General features: G+C 39.5%; 1 protein-coding gene across 4 annotated transcripts in view; it reads right to left on the bottom strand.

Annotated features, from left to right (window-relative positions):
* LOC136348839 (5-hydroxytryptamine receptor 2B-like) overlaps nt 1-23463 on the bottom strand; it is a 127761-nt gene that overhangs the window by 25917 nt on the left and 78381 nt on the right. For all 4 annotated transcript variants that reach the window (XM_066299992.1, XM_066299991.1, XM_066299994.1 and 1 more), the window contains exons 3-4: nt 7197-7421; nt 6760-7048 (exon numbers count right to left, since the gene is read on the bottom strand). In XM_066299992.1, coding sequence (XP_066156089.1) covers nt 6760-7048; nt 7197-7421 — 514 coding nt within the window. The remainder of the gene's footprint in view (nt 1-6759; nt 7049-7196; nt 7422-23463) is intronic.

Raw genomic sequence — 23463 nt, 5'->3', positions numbered from 1 at the left:
ATTTTCGGATCTAAAATTTCCAGTATACAGCGTGTCGCCTCCTAGAACTCCACCGAATTCAATTTAGCATTATTCCTCGGCGAAATAACATATTGCCATTTAAAATAACTGGCCGCGGTGCTCTGAGAAATCCCCAGCATCAAATTTCCTTTAAGACACACCCTTTTGTGTATAAATTCACCCCTAAATTCGTGTTCATAACTGAGTTTCCGTCGCCATATTTCATGTCACCAGGGAATATCTTATCATGAAGTTATACCATACAAAGGGCAAATTTAGTATGAAATTTGTGCGGAAGAAAACTCGACAAAAGCGGGATTCGGTTGGATGAGATTGAATAACAATCAATGGTTCATCGAATCTTGTTCGTAAGTAAATTTCCTTTGGAACATGCATGCAAAGGTAGCGGAGAGGCTTTACGAGGATATTTCATTTTTCTGGGGGGGATTGCGGAAGCCTTAGATCAGGAGCCTCGAATAAGTCCCTTTTCATAAAATCGAAAAGCAAATTTTTCCATTGGATTATGACCCGGTCGGCGATAATAATCTCTTTCCGCCACTTAATTAGAGTATGTAATTAAATTGTGAAGTGTCTCCTGCTGTTTGTGATTGGCAATTAAAGTTTTGCGCCAATATTATTGCAGTGGCGTTAAAACTGCAGAATCATAAGGGAGGCGTTCACACGATAACTGAATTCACTAATAAACCGTGCTTTAATCGGTTTTTGATTGCATCGATTAATCGAAAACACGTTTTTAACATAAAATTTATTATTCCGGCTGTTCGGGGTTAATTATTGACTTGGAGGCTCGAAGGTTGCGGCACTATCCAGAGCGATCGAGGCCGCGAGTTCCCGAACAAAAACTGACTGCATCCACACCCAAGACGCTCGCCAACGATATTCAGTTAAATTGTGCAATATGCATAATGAATTAGGGACGGCAGTGGAATCCGCTCTGGAAATGATTGCTACTTTAATATATTTAACAAAACTAGCTGCAAATGAACGCGTTTACACAAACAATGCGAAACTGACGCCACAACAGGAGAATCCCGCTGACAATTAGCGTATGCAATGTAAATGAGATAATTTCGCTACATTCACCGGGATAGTAAACCAACTTTGTTGAGGGCTGAAATGTCAGGTCGGCAGCGGGAGTGAACTAAATTAGGGAAAAATTTCACCCTCTTTTCGGTGGTTATTTTTTGTTTGCGTGTGAATCGGGACCTTTAAAGGGGGCCCACCGCACCGTTGGAATTTTAATCCGGAGGACTGATACGGAAATAGAGGAAACTGCGCGTGATTAAACGACGAGGAGATATAAATATCTCCTATTCGTTTGAGGCTCATTATTCACATTTCTCTTTTATTTCGCCCGGGAACATCGCCTTATCCACAAGTGGGGCTGTTGGACTGGTGGGATTACGCACTGCTCTCAGTTGGTGTTTGCTGATCCTTAACGTAGAACTCACGATGGACGTGGACTGGATTGTTACGTTTCAAGGACCACCCTGAACTTACAGTATCGGGGACACTGTTTTCTGGTTCCAATTAATTAACACCCCGTTTAACAATAATAACGATTTATTGAACTTACTGATAACTAATTTTACACCGGACGAGTTAGGACTAACTGACAACGAGCCACTATATAAACTTAGTGGTTCAGTTGAGTCCCTGCGTGTACACTCAAAGTATATGTCGGCGCCATCATAAATTTAGCGAATACCCCTAAGTAGACAGGCTCTGTGTATTGGTACGACCCTATGTAATCGATCGGGGTTCTGGGTTTTCTCGCTATTCTGTTGAAACTAAACCATTCATGTTCTTTATGATATGACTTCCAGGAACCCCAGGAATAAGGGACGCACTTGTTGTTAACACGCAAGGGGGGCAAAACGGGACCAGGGGACGAAATGAATATTGTGTGACAGAGTAGTAATTATCGAGATTTTGGGTGATAGAGGTCTGGCTCCGGATTGTCATGTCTCTCATTCTTTGATTTGATTAATATACGGTTTACCTTTGGTGCAAGCGATTATTGCCATAAGACATTCATTAGAATATAGGGTAGCCGATAGTTGGTCTGCTACATGTGAATTAGTGTAATCTTAGCGACAGTTGTTTTATTTAATAAATAGGCGGTGTTTAGTGACTATAATTAGTGTTTAACTTGGGACTCATGGTTTCTGAAAGCAGTTCTTCCTCTCATTATCCGACATATATATTGATTTTTTTTTGAATATATTTCCCGGAAGATAAATGCCTGAGTCGTTCGGATAGGATCACTCTTCAAAAAAAGCCCCGCAATCTTCCTTCCCAGATCTTAAGTACCAAAATGCCAGAACCTCCAGGCAGAGGCGTGCTGCCTTTCCGAGCCAACTTTCACACATCTGGTACCTATTTTCAAGAAATGTGACCGTTAGTCGGGTACTTTTACGACGCACTTCTATTAGGATATACGATATGCTTTCTTAACGTATCGTAAATATACTGGCGAGCATAAAATTCGGGTCACTTTAGTATTTTCGAAATTTTTGCCTTCCTAACTTCCAAAAAAATAAAAAAGGATAGCCTTTATCGATTCTGAGGTTCTTTAACCTTGTTAAGGGTAAATGGTAAAAAAAACACGATCCCGTACCCAAATAACCGATGTATTGTACAGGGTGTCCATTACCCAAGCACTGTAACATTTTTGAACACAATTTTGTGCTCAACTCATAATGACATTAATATCGCGTATTTCCCCCTCTAGCGTTTATGACAGCCTGCAAGCGTCGGGGCATGCTTTCAATGAGGTTCCGAATAACATCCTGGGGTAGGTTCTCCCATATTTCCTGAAGAAATTCTCGCAATCCCCTAGCCGTTCTTGGAGCGGGTACGCGACTGCGAAGACGTCTTCCCATCTCGTCCCAAACATGTTCTATGGGATTTATGTATCACTTCTCTTTCAATACATTTATATTTGAAAAATTCGAAGTGACCCGAATTTCATGCTCGCCAGTGTATATCCCAATTTTTAGTGCCGCAAAAGGGAACGGACGTATCTCCCCGCACTAAACGGCCCTTTCACTTCTTGAGGTGGTTTGTTTATTAAAGAATGCTGGGAAATAATTTGCGGGACAGGGGCGTAACTTAAGGTCTTAAAATACGAATTAATTTACTTATTATCTAAACGGGCCTACGTCTTAACAGTTGGAACGAACTAATAATACCATGTGCCCTTTACCGAGAGATCGAACCAGAAAGGTCGCTAACGTACCTTCCGCAAGGCGCTCAGAACCTACGAGAATTCAGAAGCGAGAATTTACAGTTAGAACTCAGCTTTTTTTTAATGATACACGTTGTATGTTACTAAAAATTATTGTCTCAAATTACTCTTAAAAAAAAAAAGTCAGTTGTAAAATCACTAAACCTTAACCGCCTTTTCTCTTAGGAAGCCAAAACTGGTGCTAAATTTCCCTAATAGTTCCCTCACCGTGGCACCTAAGATGGTGAACCCCGCGCGCGGTAGTTCCCTCGAGGAGCAAAAGAGGGCGCTCCCGGACGGGTGGTAGCACATGAAAGTATTGCGATAACCGTGTAAACCCCCGGATTATTGACGGACTTCTACTAAGAAACTATGCGAGACAGTGGCGACCGGGGCAGGTATGCCGTTGGCCTGGGCTCATCGTTTATTGATGATAGCATACACTTGGTGCATAACGGTGCGTTAAGGGCCATAATGTGATATTATCGAAATCCTCTGCACTTGCCTGTTGATTAGGGTGCGGGCGCCTTCGGGTGTCGTGTCTTGTAACTTGGAGGTGTTACATGCGGCCTGAACGACACGGATAGGTCGGGGACGGCCAATGACAGGTAATCCCCTACTGTTTCCGTTGGGATTCTACCTGTTGGCCACAGGCGTGAGTCCGGGGGAGCCCATACTTATTTCAGGGGGGCACTAGCTAGTTGTCGAAGACATTATTATTACTGTACGTAAACGCTTGGATTTGATGTGAGGTATTAGAGCGAGGACGTCTAACGTACCTAAACAAGGTAGCCGCGGTGAGAGTAGGGGGCCGCACAACCCCCAGTGAGTACACCTTATTCCGTGCTGCCTTACAGTAATTGTGGATCGTACTTTTCACGTGTTACCCATACCTAACGGGACGCCATGCTGCTGTGGATGAAAATGCATTGTGATGACCTGAAAAAAGTTCCTGCAAGGTAACCAAGCCTGACCAAGCATCAAACCTTTAAGTTCACTGAATTTTTGCACAGTGTCGATTCAAATTGATTCAGAACGGGAATTTCTTATATTTTAGATATCCGTGCAACTTGGTTTACTGCTAATTTGCGTTTTCCTGCTCAATTTTCCCAGGTCCTCAAGATCTTCTGACGGCCATCTCGTTGAAAAATTAAAAACAGTTTTCATAGGAACCCTGAGTAAAACCTAAATGTTATTTTTCATTCATTTCAACTGAGAATGCTGTGCAATTCCAGCACTCCAACATCCCTGCTTGTGGGTGAGACGTTACTCCCAAATGAAATAAAAGAAAAGATGAGGGGCTGTGTTGTATGCCTGGGTATATTTTACGTGGTCCTTCGCAAACAGGCCATACAATATTCTGAACATGTATAACGTTGACCCATATTTGTAGTAAAACACGAAGTTTTAGCCTTAAACTGCTTATTTGGTATTTCTTCTTGAATATACGACACCAACATGCATACTTTCCCTTCTTAATGCGCGTCTCATCTAGGGGGATCACTTCTGGATTACATACGTGGATTGTATTCCTGGAATTCTCTTAAACTTTGTATTAGACGTCTCAGGACTAACTGTAAATTATTGCAGGACAAGACAGTGTCTACCTGAATTATGTAGGAATAATAGGTTCATATGCAGTGTGACCCATTTAAGATGGAAACACCCCTGTAACTTTTACATTTATAATTCGATTTCAAAGTACCAAGGTTCAAAAGATAGAGGATTAAAATCTATTTTTAATTCGCTCGTCGAAGGCCCGTTAAACTTATTTTCTATATCAAAAATCGGAAAAAAAAGGGTTTTTTTGGACAAAAGCACCCCTTTGAATTCAAACGAATTCAACTGAATGATAAACATCAAATTAATTTCTTTTTTGACGGAAACCTAAATGGTTCAAATTTTCTAGAATTTCCTCAGCAAGAAGTGATGAACGCTTTGGACGATTTGCCACTCTCGCTTATTTGAGAAACCTCTATTTTCAATATGATGGCAGTACTGTTCATAATTCAGCTTGTATGACAGAATATTTAGATTTACATTTTGAAAATAAATTGATAGACTGCAATGGTCCATTAATCAAATGGCCTCCGAGATTTCCTGATCTTAGGTTCTTAGACTTTTTTTTATGGGGCAAGATCAAAAATTAAGCTAATAAATCCTGTCCTCACGATATCCTACAATTGAAAAACGTCCAAGGGAACATTTCAAAAAGGCAGAAGAAAAGTATAGAACTAAAGAGTGGGTTTATTGGACCTTTTGAGATTTTGTTTTTTAATTTATTTATTTTATTTTTAATTTTTTTATGGCTAGCTTGACACAATATTATTTTTTGTAACTATAAAGAACTAATAATTTTTTTCCGATTTTTGACAAAGAAAACGAATAATAGTAGCTTTTGGTCGGGTGAATTAGAAAACAACTTTTGCAGCATAAATAGAGCTTTTTGTTTTATATCATTTGAGCTTTGGCTTCTTGAAATAGAAGTATAAACGCTAAAGTTACAGGAGTGTTCCCGCCTTAAATGGCTCACACTGTATATAGAATAAAAACATCAACTAATTGCCGAAATTTTTTTGTATTTTAAACACAATGTTACGCATAGAGTAGGAATCAAATATAATTTTTTTTTAGAATGAATTTAAGTAAATTTTGGGTTTGCTCTTCGAATTTGCATCGAAAGTTATGGGAAATGACACACCGATCAAAAAACAAATGATTGGATGTAACTGTCAAATCTCATTTATTTTTTAGAAAATTTTGAAATTTACTATTATTTCTCAAAATTAGGAGACATCACGGGGAAAATGTATTTTATTTATTATCTTCCGTTCACGTGCTAATTTTCACCTCTCTCGGTCAACTTCCAATTTCTTTTTTATATTTTAGTCTTTCTGCATTTCCAAAGTATTCAAATCGGTCACCAATTTTACACTAATAATTCCATTATATCGAAGCCATTCTTTCAATGAGTATTCATTAGTTAAAGCTATAAAAATGAATCGAATTAGAAGAAATACTAAAGAAAACGCATCAAAAAGGCCTCATATGCCTTGGTGCAAAATTGATCTAAATCAAAAAGCAAGCATTCAGGTTAGCTTCATGTGGTAGTTTTATAAAGGTAATTGAGATGGAAGTAGAGTTGTAAATAACATCTGCCTAAAATGGTTACATTATGTATTAAAGAGGTGCTTGATGCTGTGTGATTGCGGAAAACGCAATGAATTGACTCAAATATCGCTCAAAAAGTTGTAAAACTATCTAAAAGACATGTAATACAAATGCGTCCCGCTAGATGGGTGGTGCGTTCTAGCTCTTGACTAATACCATTGAAGCTAGATAGGTGGCGCCTGTCGTGAAGTTACGCGGCCGTCATCCAGTGACTGTGATGATATTTAGTTTTTTATTAAGCGAGTTTCACGTATTTTAACTGCGTTGTTGGCTTCGAATTCGTTGAAAATTCGCTAACTAATGACGTCAGAATAAAAACTGTAAAGAACATTTCATACCGGTCAGCGCTTCCAGCGGTCCTCCACAGGGCATTATCGCCGGGGGTGGCGGCGGCCCGGTCCTGTTTGGCGGCAAATCTGCCGCCCAATCGCCGTAGCTGGTCGGCGTCGGGGTGTTCGGCCGCAAATCTCGCCTTTTTACGCAGCAACTGAACGGTCAGAGCGTAACTGACCATCATTACGGTCATCGGAATGTAAAAAGCGATCAGACTTCCGAACACGAAAAACGCCCGGTTGTTAATCACGCACTTTTTCGGATCGGGCATGATGTTCTCGTGATTTATTATGCCTGGAAAAAAAGCGGAGTATCATTCAATGTATAGGCCGTGAACCATTACCCCGGCATTAAATAAGAGTTAGGACGAGTAGAGAAGAAAGCGAGAATGATTATGCTACAATCCTTCGCAAGTCACATTAACGACTCCGGAATAACGTACCTAATACTGTAATGGAACTGGACACTATCATGGACAGCAACCACGCAAGTCCTATCCGCAGTACCACCGTTCTAGTGGTCGTGCTATGCCTCGTCTTCAGGGGGTTTCTGATGCCCAGGTACCTTCCAAGGCTGATGAAGCACATGTGCATTATGGAAGCTGAACAAGCCAGGACGTCACAAGTCGCGTATACGTTGCACCATATTAAACCGAAGGGCCATTCACCTGAAACCAACAAAGAGCATTTTAAAAAAATGCGGCTTGAGGTCCTCGAAACCCCGTCTTGGGAATTGAGAACATTAGTATGGTAAAGAAGTTCTTGTAAAGGCCGCATTCAAGACAATCTATCAGCTGAGAAAACTTGTGAGTTTCGAAACAGGCGGAAAGGAACTATAAAACATGTTGCGCGTTAGGGAACAAAGGAACGGCATTAGAACTCTAATAGAAATACGGTTTTTAGGGCTGCTGTTTTCTTTCAAGGGACGAGAAAGTATTTGCCGAGCCGAGAACATTGAATTTACCCCCTTGAAATTTAAGAGGATTTTGATGGTTTCAAGCAGTAAATTTAATCAATTCAGGAATGAACTTAATTCGCATGGTAATAATGCACCCAATAGAGCTTTGCATTTGGCAATATCAATACGTCCATTATAGCTGCAAGCTGGAAACGGGCTTAACATCCAAAGGGATTTCAATTTTCATCGCCGAGAACGGTTTACACTTCAGATTGACGTGACGAGCGGAGAACGTCCCTTTTCACAATCATAATGGAATTTGAGATAAGCACTACACACTCTATGAGTACGGTGAATCTATTCACTCAGCTGAAAATGCATTTAGAGTGGCATACGAGGAGAATACATGTATATTTAATAAGGTATGAGTGGAGGAAATATGATGGAAGTTTTCCTGAGAACCTCCCAAGGGGCGGTAAGTAATGTGCCGAGGTCAGAAAACTCATCGGTCCACCGCGAGTAAAAACTATGGCCAAATTTTTAAAGTACCAAGCCATTAAGGATGGATTTTCCGATGCTCGTGGATAACGTCATTCCACTGCGATATCTCACCGAAATGGACATTCGGGTCGGGTCATTAAGAATAACGAGTTTTTGCAGAAGTCAACTTTTCTATTCTCCAAATTGATGTCCACACCAACCTTAACACGGCTAACAACCATAATTACATCCCGGATTTGGTTAAAGATTTTATTAGTACAAAGTGTGTCAGTTTCACCGTACTGAGTTGGGTCAGGGTCCTCCATAAAACATAACAAAATGTGTACCCTTCGGCGCCATTAAAGGACCCTCGTGGGGCGAGTGGAACATACTGTCTACAAAATTAAACTTAAACTGTCTCTCATGTACCGATCTTCCCGACTGTACCGTCTTGTATTAAAACCGATATTTCCTTTTAAATACCTGGTTGAGCTGAAACGCTACATTTTTTCTTTGTAAAATTTAATGGCCGATAAGGGCTGCCGATCGCGAAAAGGGCACAAGCCGTGTCGTGCCGAATCGACCCTTGTTTAATGCCCATTTCAAGGGAACGTAAACCCAATTGCTCCATTTAATTGTAAGAAATAAGCACTTATTTGAGGGATGCTTCACACCCCGAATGAGTCTAGTTTTGATGGTTCCCAATAAAAGTTTACCCCGAGCATGGAGCGAAAAGTTCAGCAAGTGGAGTTTGTATTACACGATATGAACGAATAAAAAGGTGAAGTGGAAGCTGCGGAAGCGGGGAAAAGGCCTCCTCATCGAAATCGAAGGTGTGCAGGACGTTCAACGTCCGGAGCTCGAACCAGGGAGGTCTCGGTACGAGGTCGGTTAAGTTGGGGCAAAGTTGCTCAATTCTGAGTTCGAGAATATGCCGTTGCAAGTGCTACAACGAGTTTCGGAAGACATCTGAAATTTTGGGGAAACAACGTCGATGCTGAAAGTACGCACAGGGTGATTATTCCCCGGGCAGAGATACCTTTTCTCCGAACTCTTTGTGCCTCATAAGAACCATCGCAGACTTTCAGAACACCTTCAGAAGTTGTAAATTTTGAGCGAAACTCAGAATTTCTAACTTCTTTCTCTAGCCCTGAAAAAATCGTTGAAATTCCTGATGACGAATCTCAAACCATGCGTCCCTACCGAAAAATCAGTATGCTACGTGAATGAAATAATGTTCTACGAATGCCAAATCTCATCCAAAAATTTGTGAGTATTGTGAGTGCCTGTCTTGGACGTGACGTTCCTACTAAATGTCCTGCTATCGGTTATCGCATGAAACACAGACATTTTAGGTTGAGAGAACAGGGCCGATTATTGTACGAGGATACTCCCGGAAGAGAGAAGATATGAAGGAAAAGAGATCGCATTTGAAGATAAGCCTTGTTTCATCGAGATAACTCACGACCGTCATGGCGATGGCCAGAACCAATCAACTTGGTTTCGAATTTTTTGCTCGACCACCCCATTCGCCAGATTTAGCCCCCTCAGACTATTTTCTATTTCCAAACTTGAAAAAATGGCTTGGTGGAAAGAGATTTGTCAATAATGGAGAGTTCGAAGTTGATGCCTGTTTTGAAACATTCGTAGCTTTTCCGTGAACAGCGTATAGAACAACGCCGGGAAAAGTGTGTCAAGTTGAAAGGAGACTGTGTTAAGATGTAATGGAACATTTTCCATTTTCTTTTCTTCATGTGTTAGGTTGACCACTTTTGGGACCACCCTTGCATTGACAGAAGTGTAGTTTGCCAGAGCACTAAAAAACTTTCAAGGACTTGAAAGTTGCTCCGAAATGTGGAAGACTCTGAACAGCACCTACCAGGGATGAAGCACTAGAAATTTTTTTCATTGATTAAAATCCCATGCCGTCTATCAGCGAACTCCCCAATGAATTGGATGTATGTGCAATCTTTTAGAACGGGAAAAATTTCATCTAGATCAAATTTCCTTTAGCCAAGAGTCGCCCGCTGCCTGAGAATTTCGATCACGGGATGGAAATTTGTTAACAGACGTAAGAAAAAGGCATTCAGGACGAAAAATCCTTTTTTAGAATTTCGTTTTCGGATGAAGCAACGTTTTGCGCAAATCGATCTATTTGTCGATGTAATTGTAGCTACTGGTCTACCGCCAATCCTCACTGGATCCAGATTCTGCATGTACAACATGAAACATGCACAACACGAAAACTCAATCTACGGGAGCGCATAATCAGCCACCAGTTGATTGGTCCATTTTTTATAAAGGTGAACTTAAATGACGCGTCACCTGTTGCAAAACGGAACGGTTCCATCGATCGCTGTAACTTTTCTTGGAGGAAATGGAGGATGAGTAGCCAATCGCGTGTGGTTCCAGCAGGCGTGTGCACCACCGCATTGCGCTTTGGCCGTGAGAGGGTAACTCGATGCGATTTTCTTAAGGAGGTGGATCGGTGGAAGAGGCGTAATAAAATGGCCCCCGCGATCCGCAGACCTTACGCGCCTCGATTATTTTGTGGGGCCACTCAAAGATTTTCGTTCGCCAAACTAGACCGGAAAATTTACATGATTTCCGTTTTAAACTTCAAACGGAATTAGAAGGAATAACAAAGACGCGCTGGGTAATTGCATAAAGGACTTTGACGAACGACTGGGTCATTGCCGAATTGTTACTGGAGCCCAATTTGAGCGTTTATTGTAGGAATTTCAATTTCGTTCGATGTAATAGTTGCTAAATGAGCTAGTTTATTTCGTATCTAATAATTTTATTTTTCGAAGGAACTGCAGATTCGATTTTAATTCTGAGTGTACCGTTGTTTCCCTTATTGAATTACCCTTCGTTTGATTTACTGCGCCGGGTGCCTGTCCGTTTGAAAATAAAAAGTTAGGAGGGGTAGCTGGATAGGGGTGAACATTTTGAATATCGAAAAGTAACGCAGTAAATGCCTTTTTTCTTTTTTTTTTTTAATAAAAGCAGACGTGTTTAAACGCATTTTTTAATATCGGGTTCATGAAAGTTTACAAACGTGTCGTAATAGAATTTTAGAAGCGCTGTACACAGGGTGCTAGTTTGATCATTCCCCACTCCTGTTATCTCGAAACGGGATGGATTGTTAAAAGATCGATGGAACACGTTGATTTTATTACGTCTCAAATATTTTAAACGGTAAAGGGAGTTAGGTAATACATCATTTTAAGGGCCTTTTCATTTTCTACATTAGGGCACTTCACTTGTCCCATTTGACTCTTGCGTTACTGAGTTAGGCGTCTTCGGTCATCCCAAATTCATTTTTCCTATTAGTTTTTTCCTACCGTTGAAATTAACAATTTGTTATTCAAACATGTTTTACGATTAGAATCGATGGAAAAACTGTAATAAACCCTGCATAGCCGTTTTAAATCATAAAGCATACAGGGTGTTAATTAAGTGCGTGCAGACATTTCAAGGATGAATCCTTGACCGATTCTAATACAAAAAGTTTCTGTTAACGTATGGTCGCAACGGCCCCCTTTAAGAGATACAGAGTGTTTAAATTTTAATTTGGTTTCCTGTGAATAGTTTTGGACACAGCTGAACCAATCGGATGAAATTTGATAGATGTTCCCCAAGAGTACTTTTCTGAATAAAACTAACTGTACAATAATACCCATAATACAAAAGCGATCTACAGTGTGGGGCAAAGAAGTTAGGGACAATTTAAACGTGATGAAACCATGCACGTGGCGCCCTCTATCGGCAATGAAAAAACTAAGATAACATTTGGGCTTTGCATCATAAAAAAGCCGCGAATATGAAATTTCATCCGATTGACTCACATGAGTCCAAAAATATTCACAGAAAACCGAATTAAAATTTAAACACTCTGTATCTCTTAAAGGGGGCCGTTGCGACCATACGTTAATCGGAACTTTTTGTATTGGAATCGGTCAGAGATTTATTTCTTGATATATCTGCACGTACTTAATTAACACCCTGTACAATTTGTCTCATTATTGGGCTTTAAAAAGACACTTTCAACAATGGAGTTCCTGTTTTTAACAATTTTAGTTCATTAGATGGTCTAAATGTTCTCTATTATTTTATAAACAATAATAAATCAAATTTCGAAACTCTTTTGTCTGACGCGTTCACACACCGTTTCTGGAATGGCCCTTCTTGCCTCTGAGATTCTTCTTTTCAAATCGTCAATGTTGTCAGGCTGAGTTGCGCACACAACCGATTTTATATGCCTCCATAAAAAATAATCGAACAGCGTCAAGTTTGGCGATCTCGCAGGCCGTTCCATCGGTCTCCGTCTACCAAGCCATGTGTTGGGAAATCGGTCGTCTGACCATAGTCGCACCAGGTGAAAATAACGTGGCGGAGCTCCATCTTGCTGTACATGTACTTGGTCTTCTTGCAAGGTGTTTCCGCTAACTTTATCTTCCAAACGAGTTATTATCAAAGAACCAATTAAGTAGGCTTAAATACAGCCCTTCAGTTAAGGTTTTCTGAATAGACGGGGGCCCTGTAACTTAACTTCCAAGAATACCAGCACAAATTTTTTTTTGACAGCTGTGTAGCACCCTCCCTAAGAAGGTAGGGATTTCGTCACTTCAACATGGGTAGTTTTGGCCCGTTCATTAAGGAAACACGCGCACCCATTAATGAGCCAAATGTTCGTTAAACAAAATTGGTTATTATTGGTTAAGTTTATCACGGTTTAGCAAAACTAAATTTTCAATTCAATCGAATCAATTTGACACGCTGAACACAAGGAGATTTAGTAGCTCGCCCACAACGTGAAGCAGATGGGAGCTGAGATACGCTTAAGAAAAAAACTTCACATGAACGGTCCATACAGCAGTTCGATTTCGATTATTTATGGATTTAGAGGACTAAAGTTTTCTGCATATTGCCCATTTATTACTAAAATTATACAAACGAGACAGTTAAAACTAAAAATATCGCTGCAGTTGCTCAAACTCTCCTACTACTGCAAGGATACATGCTTCACAAAGAGGAAGGAATGAATTTTTCACTCGAACCAGCGTTGCCTCTCGGTATTATTATTTCATATGACCTCATAAATGGAAATCCATAGGTTTTAAGTCGGGAGATCCCGGAGCCATGAAATTGAACCGGCATTGATTGTAAAAGAACTCGGTTATAACGAACTTTCAAGGGATTCTGCTGCAGTTCTCAAAGCAGAAAGGGCCCCCTGAGCTGCGAGGATTCACACTTCATCATTTCCGTTAGCTTCGTCCTCATCGCTCAATTCTCAATTTTTGGATGCACGGGGCACTTATCGACACCTGGGGTAAAACGTTTTAATTTTTTTTTCTAGTTCTTCATCCTAAGTTCTTATGAGTTCGGTAAAAGCGTCTGTCTTTCTTATTAGTTGTGTAAATTGCAGGTAGCTGAGGTTGATTTTTAAACCATCTGGGCGACTGCGATTTTCCTACGATAAGGAGCACCTTCGTTTCCAACCCATCCGCGTTTGCACACACCCATGTCGTGACTCTGTCTCTTGACAATTTTCCGCTCTTCCCCTTTGAATTTGAGAGTTCCATCGAGTGTCATCTTGTAGAAGACGCCAGTTTCGTCACCGTTAAGAATATCCACATCAGAATACCGTTGTCTCAATCCTGATACAATAAAACAGAGGAAAAAGTAACGGTTACTGAAAAAAAATCACGAAAAACTCTTTCATAACTGGCCATACTGTGTTGGAGTCCCAGGGAAGGAACCTCCGACACCAGGTGTTATTCTATACGTGGATACCACCACGAAAAAGCAGGACCATGGGCGAGAGAGACACTACCACGTAACCTCAGCAAATCTCTCTATTAGTTTCTAAAGGTCGAATCGTGCAAAAATGGTTATGGGTTGAGGAGACTCGTCGTGTGTTTTTGGTAAACCGAACTGACTTCGTCTTCTGGGTTTCCGATCTCGTAAAATTTGGATCACCCTTCGTTGACCCGGTTGGATGCTTTCCCATGGGTCAGGGTTTTCATGGTGGAAGTGATCGCAACATGTACCTTAATGGGATTTTGCCGTTAATATGTCAACTCGCGAGTTCTGCGAATGGTCAAATCGCTGATATCAGTCTGTAGGCGGAGAACCTTCACAATACCCTAGATGGTACGTATGGTGGATCTGTCTTACGTTTCTTCTAACGAACCCAGAACTGCCCTTTGCGTCCAGTAATTTACGAATTTGACTTTTTGACGTTCGACGTGTAACAGACTCGACCATAAACAACATGGCGATGTGGATGGGAATCCAGCAATTGCTGTACCCCAATTTTTAGTTATTTCAGTCGATGCATCACCGATTTCACTATGAATTGTCCCACTGTGCCTTTTCCGAAACGGTCAGTTCATCCTGTCGCGCAGCTTAAATCCTCCGGATCGCCGACTGCTTCTTCCCGGATTGAAGTGGACATTCCTGCAGACTGATTTGATCTTTTTTGCAAATGCACCATGAATAGAAACACTTTTACTCCGTCGCAATGAAAACCACTTGACCACAACTTCGTCCGCATCTTTTCTTTCCGGTTCGCGAATTTTGTTCACTGATGAACTCGGGTGTGTCATGGCGTCTAAATAGTTGTTCCTTCGAGCTCAAATGGTCGACACTGCAGAGTTGGAAGTCGAAGCTTTTGACTGATTTGAGCTTTTACAGGCCCGTTTTGCAAGTTAGGAATTACATTCAGCTTATCCGATAAAGAAAGGGCTTTGCGTTTAGCCTCGTTAACATCGTACATTTTTAAAGCTGCGTTGTAATTAGGGCGCTTCACCTCTTTCATTAGTGTTGCACACGATAAAAATACGGTAAGACCTTAACTCGTCAAAAATCTGAACCGAATGCCTTAGAGGTCTGAGGTTGCCCCGCCACCCACCCTTGCTCTCGGTTTCCCCATTTCTGCTCCAATCGTGACTGACTAACAAATCGTTCGCCCTAGACTAAACGATTCCGTAATGGACCGTTAATCAAGCCCTATTCGTCTAAGGTAAATAATTTATAATAACTCTTACGGGCACAAGTCCATTCCGAAAAAAATAAATGATCGATAATAAGTGACGCTTATTCGGGCAGCTCACCCTACCAGCATGTCTCGACGGTGCGTCATAGCCGCGCCCAAAGCTCTCGAACGTTAGAAATATGGTGCGTTATGACGGAGTGTTAGCTATATCCGAGTTTGTTATGACCGATTAAAAATGCGCTGCCTTTGTACGCAACTTGGGCGGGACTTTTTTATTCGTTCGTTATAAAAGAGTGTTCGTTAACGCACGTGTTCGTTGCAGCCGATTTTCACCGATTTTTCATCCTCGGCAACGCAATTTATCTACATTTCAAAGGTGGTATGATAACACAGGACAGTACGGCTCTTTTGTGAAACCTAAAGTACAAAAAGGTAATATAATTGATGAATTTAATAAATTTAATAAATTAATAAACATGGCTGACTTTTTGCACATTATTTTTGATGATCATTAATTATTTATTCAGGTACTTGTTTACCAAATGATTTGCCGCATTACGCTAATGTAGAAGTTTCAGTTGTGTTTATTTCTCTGTTGTTTTTTGTTTTGTAACTGTGTCAATATTTTTAATTTGATTACTAAATATTTGGGTGTTTAAGGTGTTTTCGGTTGTTTATTATTAGTAGCTACGATAAAGCATACACTTATTTTAATTAAAACACTTAAAAGTACTAATATTTTGGCACTTTTAAAAATAAGTATAGCGAGCCTTATAGCGTTAAAAAGGGGAAAAATATGCCATTTTACAACTAATTTTTAATATGGTTTTCATTTAAAAGAATGTAAGTTCGTGGTAATTTCGAAAAGAACAAGTTTCAAAAAAAGTTATAAATATATTTTATCAGATTTGCAGAACAATTATCTACAACTTTTGTATTTACACATTTCTGATACCGTCGATGTTAAAGGGACCACAGACGTTTCAGTTCTCTCCCCAATTTTGGTTTTTCGCAAATATGTACAGTAGGGCATGACTTTGAAGCTCCACATGCGGCTTTAACTCAATTTCCAAAATTGCAAGCCCTTTCCCGCTCAACCGACCCTCTACCTCTTTTGCTTTCAAAGATCCCTTCACAATGTATGAAAAAATACTCGCCCTGTATATAAATATACATACATGCGGAGTGATTCGCGTAACTGTTTCGTTAGAGACTTTAGGACCTCTAACTATTTTTAATATTTCATCGTTGGATACCCACCCAATTCGTCATGTTTCGCTTACATTTGGGTCTGTGACACGTTAGAGGACTAAAAGATTTGGATTCATAAATCAATCAACTCATGAGTTGTTGTGACTTGACCGTGAGAACGTATGAGAAAAAATACAGACGCCAGTCGTAAACGTTGATGTTGATCATGCCCTGCGCAGGATCAATGTGTTAAAATGTTAATTGCGAAAAGATTTTAAGGTTTACATTTCAATCATTTCGAATTAGATTATTTAGATTAAAACCCCAAATTCATGGGAACCAACTAATCAGCTGTCTGATTGATCAGGACAAAGAGGGCAGACACCAAATCCTGCTCGTTTTCTCTCCAGAGTTGTCCCAAGAGATAAGTAGTTTGCGACTTGAGCCGAAAGGTAGTTATCCAGGTTTTCCTCCTAATTTAGCCTTAAACTTGTTTTCATGCCCAAGTTACTCATAAAAAGTAATCACTTCGTTCTTGGTACAGACAACTGTTGCAGTTAACAATAGTGTTTTTCCTTGGGTATCATACTGATTTCCGTGGCGATGTTCACGCACAAAATAACACCTGGTGTCGGAGGACTTTTCCAGAAGACTCCAACCTCATATTTTGGGATTAAACCGATATAGATACGCTCTATTTTTGAAAAATGCTTTAAAGGCCACACTACTTCCGGTTACACCGGAAGTAAGGGCTAACTTCCTTAGTTCAAGTTAGGGATAACTGGTATATTTCCGCATCTTTCAAATCTAGGAATGAACCTGATTAAATTTTTATTAGATATCCCCATACCTGAATCTAACCGTTTCGGAGATATTTTCATTTTAAAAAAATCTTTTAAAACACCATTTCTAAAAAATGTAAAAGTCTCAGCTATTTTTGAAGCTGACTTTATGAAAATTCGTTGGCACGTTAACCAGACATGGTAGATTAGTTCGACGAGAAAAGTTTTATCAATATTATACAGGGCTTCCGAAAAATACTGTAATACACTGACTTTGAAAAAAACCGCAACACCAAGAAGAACGCATTGTATATATTTGAAATTTTGGTATGATTTTGGACTTGTAAAGAGAAAAAAATGATAAAAATTTCAAGTATTTTAACGCGATATGAAGTTTTTCTTTACTTTTTTATCTGTGACGATCGTTCTTTTTGCAAATTTTTTGACAGGCGGATAGCGATAAAGGTACTATCGTTAGTACCGTATTGAATGTGTGGTAGTGCAAAATGCCTCGTGTACGCCAAAATGCAGTTTATCGGCAGTTAACTCCCTTCGAAAGGGGAAGAATTGTTGGTGTGCATGAGGCAGGTTTACCTTGCCGCGAAATTGCACGTAAATTGGATCGAAACGCATCAACAGTGCTAAGAGCTTGGAGAGATTGGTCTAACGAAGGGTCAGTAAATCGCCATCGTGGTAGTGGCCGTCCAAGAATGACGCGAAGACCGGCGACTTCGTCGTTCAGCAACGTTTGAAACAATTCCGTCTCTTGGTGCTAACTGGGTAGCCACCCTAAATCGAAGGGTCTCCCTTAGTACCATGTATCGCAGAATTCGAAGTTTTGGACTAAATTCATATCGTCCTATGGGTCGGCTTCCATTATCACGAAACCACGGGGTGGCCCGGCTGGAGTGGTCTCGTCTGAGAGTGCAATGGGTGGATGAGTGGAGAAGAATCGTGTTCAGTGATGAGAGCCGATTTTGTTTATGGCGATCTGATGGACGGTTACGTGTTAGAAGGCGCAGAGGAGAGCGATTAAATTTAGACTTTTTGGAAAGGCGTCATTCTGGTTTAACACCAGGTGTCACGGTTTGGGGTGCCATCCAGTATGGTAGTCGGTCTCCTCTTGTTTTCGTTTATGATAGATTAAATGCTCACAGGTACATTAATAGTGTCTTAGAACCAGTTCTTGTACCATCCATGCACGACCATCCTGGAAGCACATTTCAACAGGATAATGCGCGACCACATGTAGCCAACGATACTTTGAGGTATTTGGAAGCTGAAAATTTGGATACTTTGCCTTGGCCCGCTCGGTCTCCAGATTTGTCCCCAATAGAGCATGCATGGGATATAATGGGTCGGAGACTTCAACGTTTAGCTCGTCCTCCAGAGACCATAGATGAGCTCCGCGGGCAGGTGCAGATTGCCTGGGATACAATACCACAGGAAGATATTGACAATTTAATTTTAAGCGTGCCACGCCGCTTACGGGAATGTATTAATTTAAGAGGAGAAGCCACCCATTATTAAATTATTATTAAATTTTTTCAGAATAATTTTCTTTTGATATTTTGATCGTTTCTATCTATTACCCGACCCAACGTAATGCCAGAATTTCAAACAGGTACGATTCTGTTCTTCTTGGTGTTGCGGTTTTTTTGAAAGTCAGTGTATTTAAGGAATTTGGAACGCAAAAAACCGCTTATTTTAAACGGAACACCCCGTACATTTTTACACGTCGAGACTAAATACAGTTCTAAATCCGTTTCTATTAAGCTTCCCTGTACTTAGGACCAAGGCTTTTGCCGTAACTTGCGATTTTTTAGTGCTGGAGAACAATCACTCGAAATATCCTGGCTGGTTCTGAAGCGATCGCCAGTTTAATAAGGTTGCTGAGCAGTTTAGAATCATGAACTTCGATAATAATGATCGAAATAGTAATATTTTGAATTTATTCTTTATTCATGGAGAATGCATGCGCAAGATAAATTATTCTCACTATAAAATTTTGTCATCTTTGTAGTGATTATAATTTTTATTTACGAAACACTTAACGTGTTTCTTGTTAATCCTACTGGAACCAGTCTGAAGCAAGGAAGCACTTAATTTCGGTTTTTTTATTACTCAATGAAGTCTATTTACAATCCACTTTGATATGTTTAAAAGAAACCTCATCTCACACGTTAAAGTGTTGAAATTATTATTATGTATTAGTGTCTTGTTTACAATTTAGCAGTGAAATTTTAGTGGTTATTTCTGCTATGGAATTCCACGCTTCTAACAAAAACAAATACAGTAATTTTTTTTTATCACCGTTTGCAAATAGACGTGACGTAGTATTTACATTCAATTTATGCGAATTTGGCACCTTACATGGTTTTGTCCGTGACCATAAAGCCTTAAAACGTTTTAGACACTTGCTGAGCTAGAAAGTAAGTAGCGTAAGTGACGTTGTAGGTAAATCTTCCGAAGCATTTCCCCTTCTACATTCTCGGAAAGAACGACTTTCCCTTAGAAAAACTATTATTAAAAAAGAGTACGTTACGAATTGATTACTTCTTCAATGTTGGCTGATTTAACATTTTAAACCGTATTTTATCGGAAAGTACTGCGTGAAATTCAGAGGACTTCGAAGCGTTGAAAATGAGGTATCACTTGAACCCTGATCCCATTTGAGATTTAAGGGCTACGTGTTACCCCCCAAGGGGTTAGAAGTGGCAGTTCGAAGCTGAATATATGCGCGAAACATTCCCCCCTCCCAATAGAAATCGACGTTTGCAAACAATTTTTTTCTGCAAGCGATAAATATGAGAAATCGGCTTCGTTTCGCTTTTACTGGCCCACCCTGTATACAGGATATTGCAAATTAGTGAGACGATCCACTAACCACCGATTTCTTGAGGGTATACGTACTCGAGGGTGTATGAGTACTTACACTTTTCTCATGCAACTTTTTTCTTTAGCGCTTCGCCCTCATACAGAGTGTTGAAGTTCTTTTAATTTTTTTTTGTTCACAACTCCGGTGTTTCTTGACACATTTAAATGCAATTTTGCAGCGATGCATAATGCCATGAGACCCACTTTCTTGTAATTTTCGTTTAAAAAATATGAAACCAGAGTAGGGCATATTAAGGGTCACATTTCCCTCGCCCCACTCAACCTTTTTTGCGCATGCCTATAGCGAAAGTGTTTAATTTCTTCTAACAAAATGCTCCTTTACCTTAATTTTTTGATTATTTTACAATTTTTATTTACATCTCTTTTTAGAAAATATTCCAGAATATTACGTCTCTACAGGGCGAGTCGGGAGGATCGTGCCAAACTTCAGGAGCGTGTTGTACATGAAAAATAAATGTAAAAAAAAACTCAAATGTTGTTATCCGATATTCGTTTGTTTACAAGTTATAGCGTAAATAAAATTAAAACATAAAATTTTAAAAAATTATAAATTTCATAAGAAATTCCATAAATGAACGTTTGGATATTATAGTAAATGTTCAACAATATTGCCATTAACTTCTAAGCATTTTCGGCTTCATCTATGAAGAGCATTCGTTGCGCTCCTGATTGTTTCATGTCTTTCTTTAATGGCAGCTGCAGCATTTCTAATGCGTTGAATTAGTGCATCTTGAGTGTCCACTTTTACTCTGTACACTTCAGTTTTAAACCAACCCCACAAACAATAGTCAAGTGGTGTGAGGTCTGGAGACTTTGGAGGCCAACTAATAGGGCCACCACGACCAATCCAATGAAATTTATAAATTTTTTTAATTTTATGTTTTAATTTTATTTACGCTATAACTTGTAAACAAACGAAAATCGGATAACAACATTTGAGTTTTTTTACATTTATTTTTCATGTACATCACGCTCCTGAAATTTGGCACTATCCTCCCGACTCACCCTGTATACATGGTACCCATTTTTCATTTATATCAAAAACGTATCTATTATTTATTTTTGCACAAAAATAATTCTGGTTTCAAATTTTTTAACCCAAATTGTAGGAAATGAACGCCTCATCGAATTGTGAATTACTGCAACGTTTCATTAAAACACGCAAAGAAACGCCCAAATTATGAACAATTTTTTCAACAACTCCAACACTCTGTATAGCGAGCATAAAGGATCGAAGAAAAAAGTCGCATAAGAAAAATCTAATTATTTCCGCTCAAGGAATCTATAGTTAGCGGGTTGCCCTACTAATTTGCAGCACACTGTATATGAATATGTGTGTATTTTGAAATGCATAACCCAAAGTTTTAAGGCTCATAAAAGTTGAAGGGAAAAGTTAAATTGATAATACAACCAATTTGCATGACAATCTCGTCCCAAGGAGGACCGTTTCAAAATTGCGTTCCTAAATAATATATCTGGGTAACGTTTCGAGTGCAAACTCATTTATATTACAGCCCGGTATAGGAATAACTGGGAAAATTACAATGAGGGATATGGGATCTTGCCAGTTTTTTGCTGAAAGTTGTTTAACCGGAAACATGTCAATGCGTCCGTTTTTCAATACAGACGTTTCTTGGACACGTTTCCGGGCTAAATGATTGGTTTTTCGATGGATGTCTCGAAAGATACCGAAGAAGAAACGTTTGCTGTAGAAGATGAATTATATTCAGAGTAGATTCGAAAAACGCGAAGTTTAGCACAAGCAATTTTTTTTTTAAAGCTCAAATATGCGAACAACAGTAACAATTCTCACGTTTTCGTTGACGGGTCAACTTAATACGAGCATTTTCACTTACAGACGTTTCCATATGGCTGATGCAGTAAGTGAAAGTTCTCGAATAGAACGTAGTAATAACTTATTATGAAAGTGTGAATAAAATTGAATTGTTTGAGGAAGAACTATGATAATTTCTTGACAATGGTGAATGCGAGTATGTATATTAGGCTTTCACTTCACTCCAGGTGTAGCGCCTCCTATTAACGGTTTATTCAAATATTTAGCAGGGAGTTATGCGGGCGCCATCTGGCGCAACGCGTATCTAATTAACTTTCTTTTACATAGTTCCCGAGAGTTTTCTTCACAAGTTAAAAACATGCGAACGGTAATTAATAACCACGAGATAGTTTAAAAAATAGTGTAACAGAAAAGTTATAGAAAATACCGATATATCGACTTGATTTATATGGCCGCACAAAGTTTCTTCATGAATTTAGTCTCAGATGCAACCGTCGGTTTACCCCTTAACAACCGAGATTCTCTATACTACTAATTTAACTAATTAGCCTCTCCTGCCCTGTTTTAATTTATTAGCAGCGGGAGAACGATTTTTTAACTAAACTAGTTTAGTTTTGGTAACTTAAAAACATTATTTTCGCCCCGTGATTAGGGCCCGAAAACTCTAAATCAGACTCTATATATACTTTTGCTCCGAATGAATTTATTTGTTAACCGATTTTCCGTCCCTTCTCTCGCTTTCGCGCTCGCCAATCAAACAACATTTCTAATTAAAGTGCAAAGTTTGATTTTCATTTTCGCAACTCTTTACTGACACCGAACTTGTAACAGTCGCACCACAAAATCAATTTATTAATCGTGCTTTTGAACTGGCCAGTGGAAAATAATTGTTTGTTGAAAACTTTCCGATGTAGATCTCTGACGGATCAATCAATAATTATTTGTACCAGGATGAAGGCGATTGATTGGGTAATTGCTGAAAACACACAAAAGGATGGAGCAATTATTTTATTTGGAGTATGGTTTCAAGGGGCATAAATTTAATCAGTAAACCTCTCCGATAGCTCTAATAAGAAATGGGGGCATTCCGAATCGAAAGCAGTTACTGTACGGTCACAAAATTTCTAGTAAATTATTTTGAGGGACTTACTATCTCGGCTAAGACCATCAGCAGTGTTTTGGTTTAATTTCAGCTCGTGGTTAACGCGCCTCTGAATATTCCACCTTAATTACCGTGGAAACTTTGTGGAGAAAGCCGAAAAACTCGGAACTAATTTGATGCAAATATGCGGCGTATGTTTTTTATAATTTAACTTTCTCTATGAATATTAATACGAATACTAATTGAATTTCATTAAATTTGCGGACGTTATTTGTCCCCATCAGCCGAAAGTTATTCGATGCATCATGTTGTTTCGCATTTTTTTCCCCCCCAGAAATGACGAGCACCAAAAGTTCGTTTCTTCTCCCGAACGACGGGACTGATTAATGACGTTCGCAAAATGAACATTCGCATATAAAAATTTGGTAAAAAAATCTCCCCGCTCTACGTGGGCAATCATCCTTCAGCCTCGGTATGTTAGTTTAAGCGAATAGTAACATCAAGAAGGAAAGTGTAACAATAAATTTCGAGAGGCCCCATCTTCATTTCTAATATTTATCG

Source organism: Euwallacea fornicatus, chromosome 35 (assembly GCF_040115645.1).
Source record: "Euwallacea fornicatus isolate EFF26 chromosome 35, ASM4011564v1, whole genome shotgun sequence".
In the NCBI taxonomy this organism is placed as follows: domain Eukaryota; kingdom Metazoa; phylum Arthropoda; class Insecta; order Coleoptera; family Curculionidae; genus Euwallacea; species Euwallacea fornicatus.
Note: the sequence above shows the minus strand (reverse complement) of the source record. Positions and strands in the feature narration are given on the sequence as shown.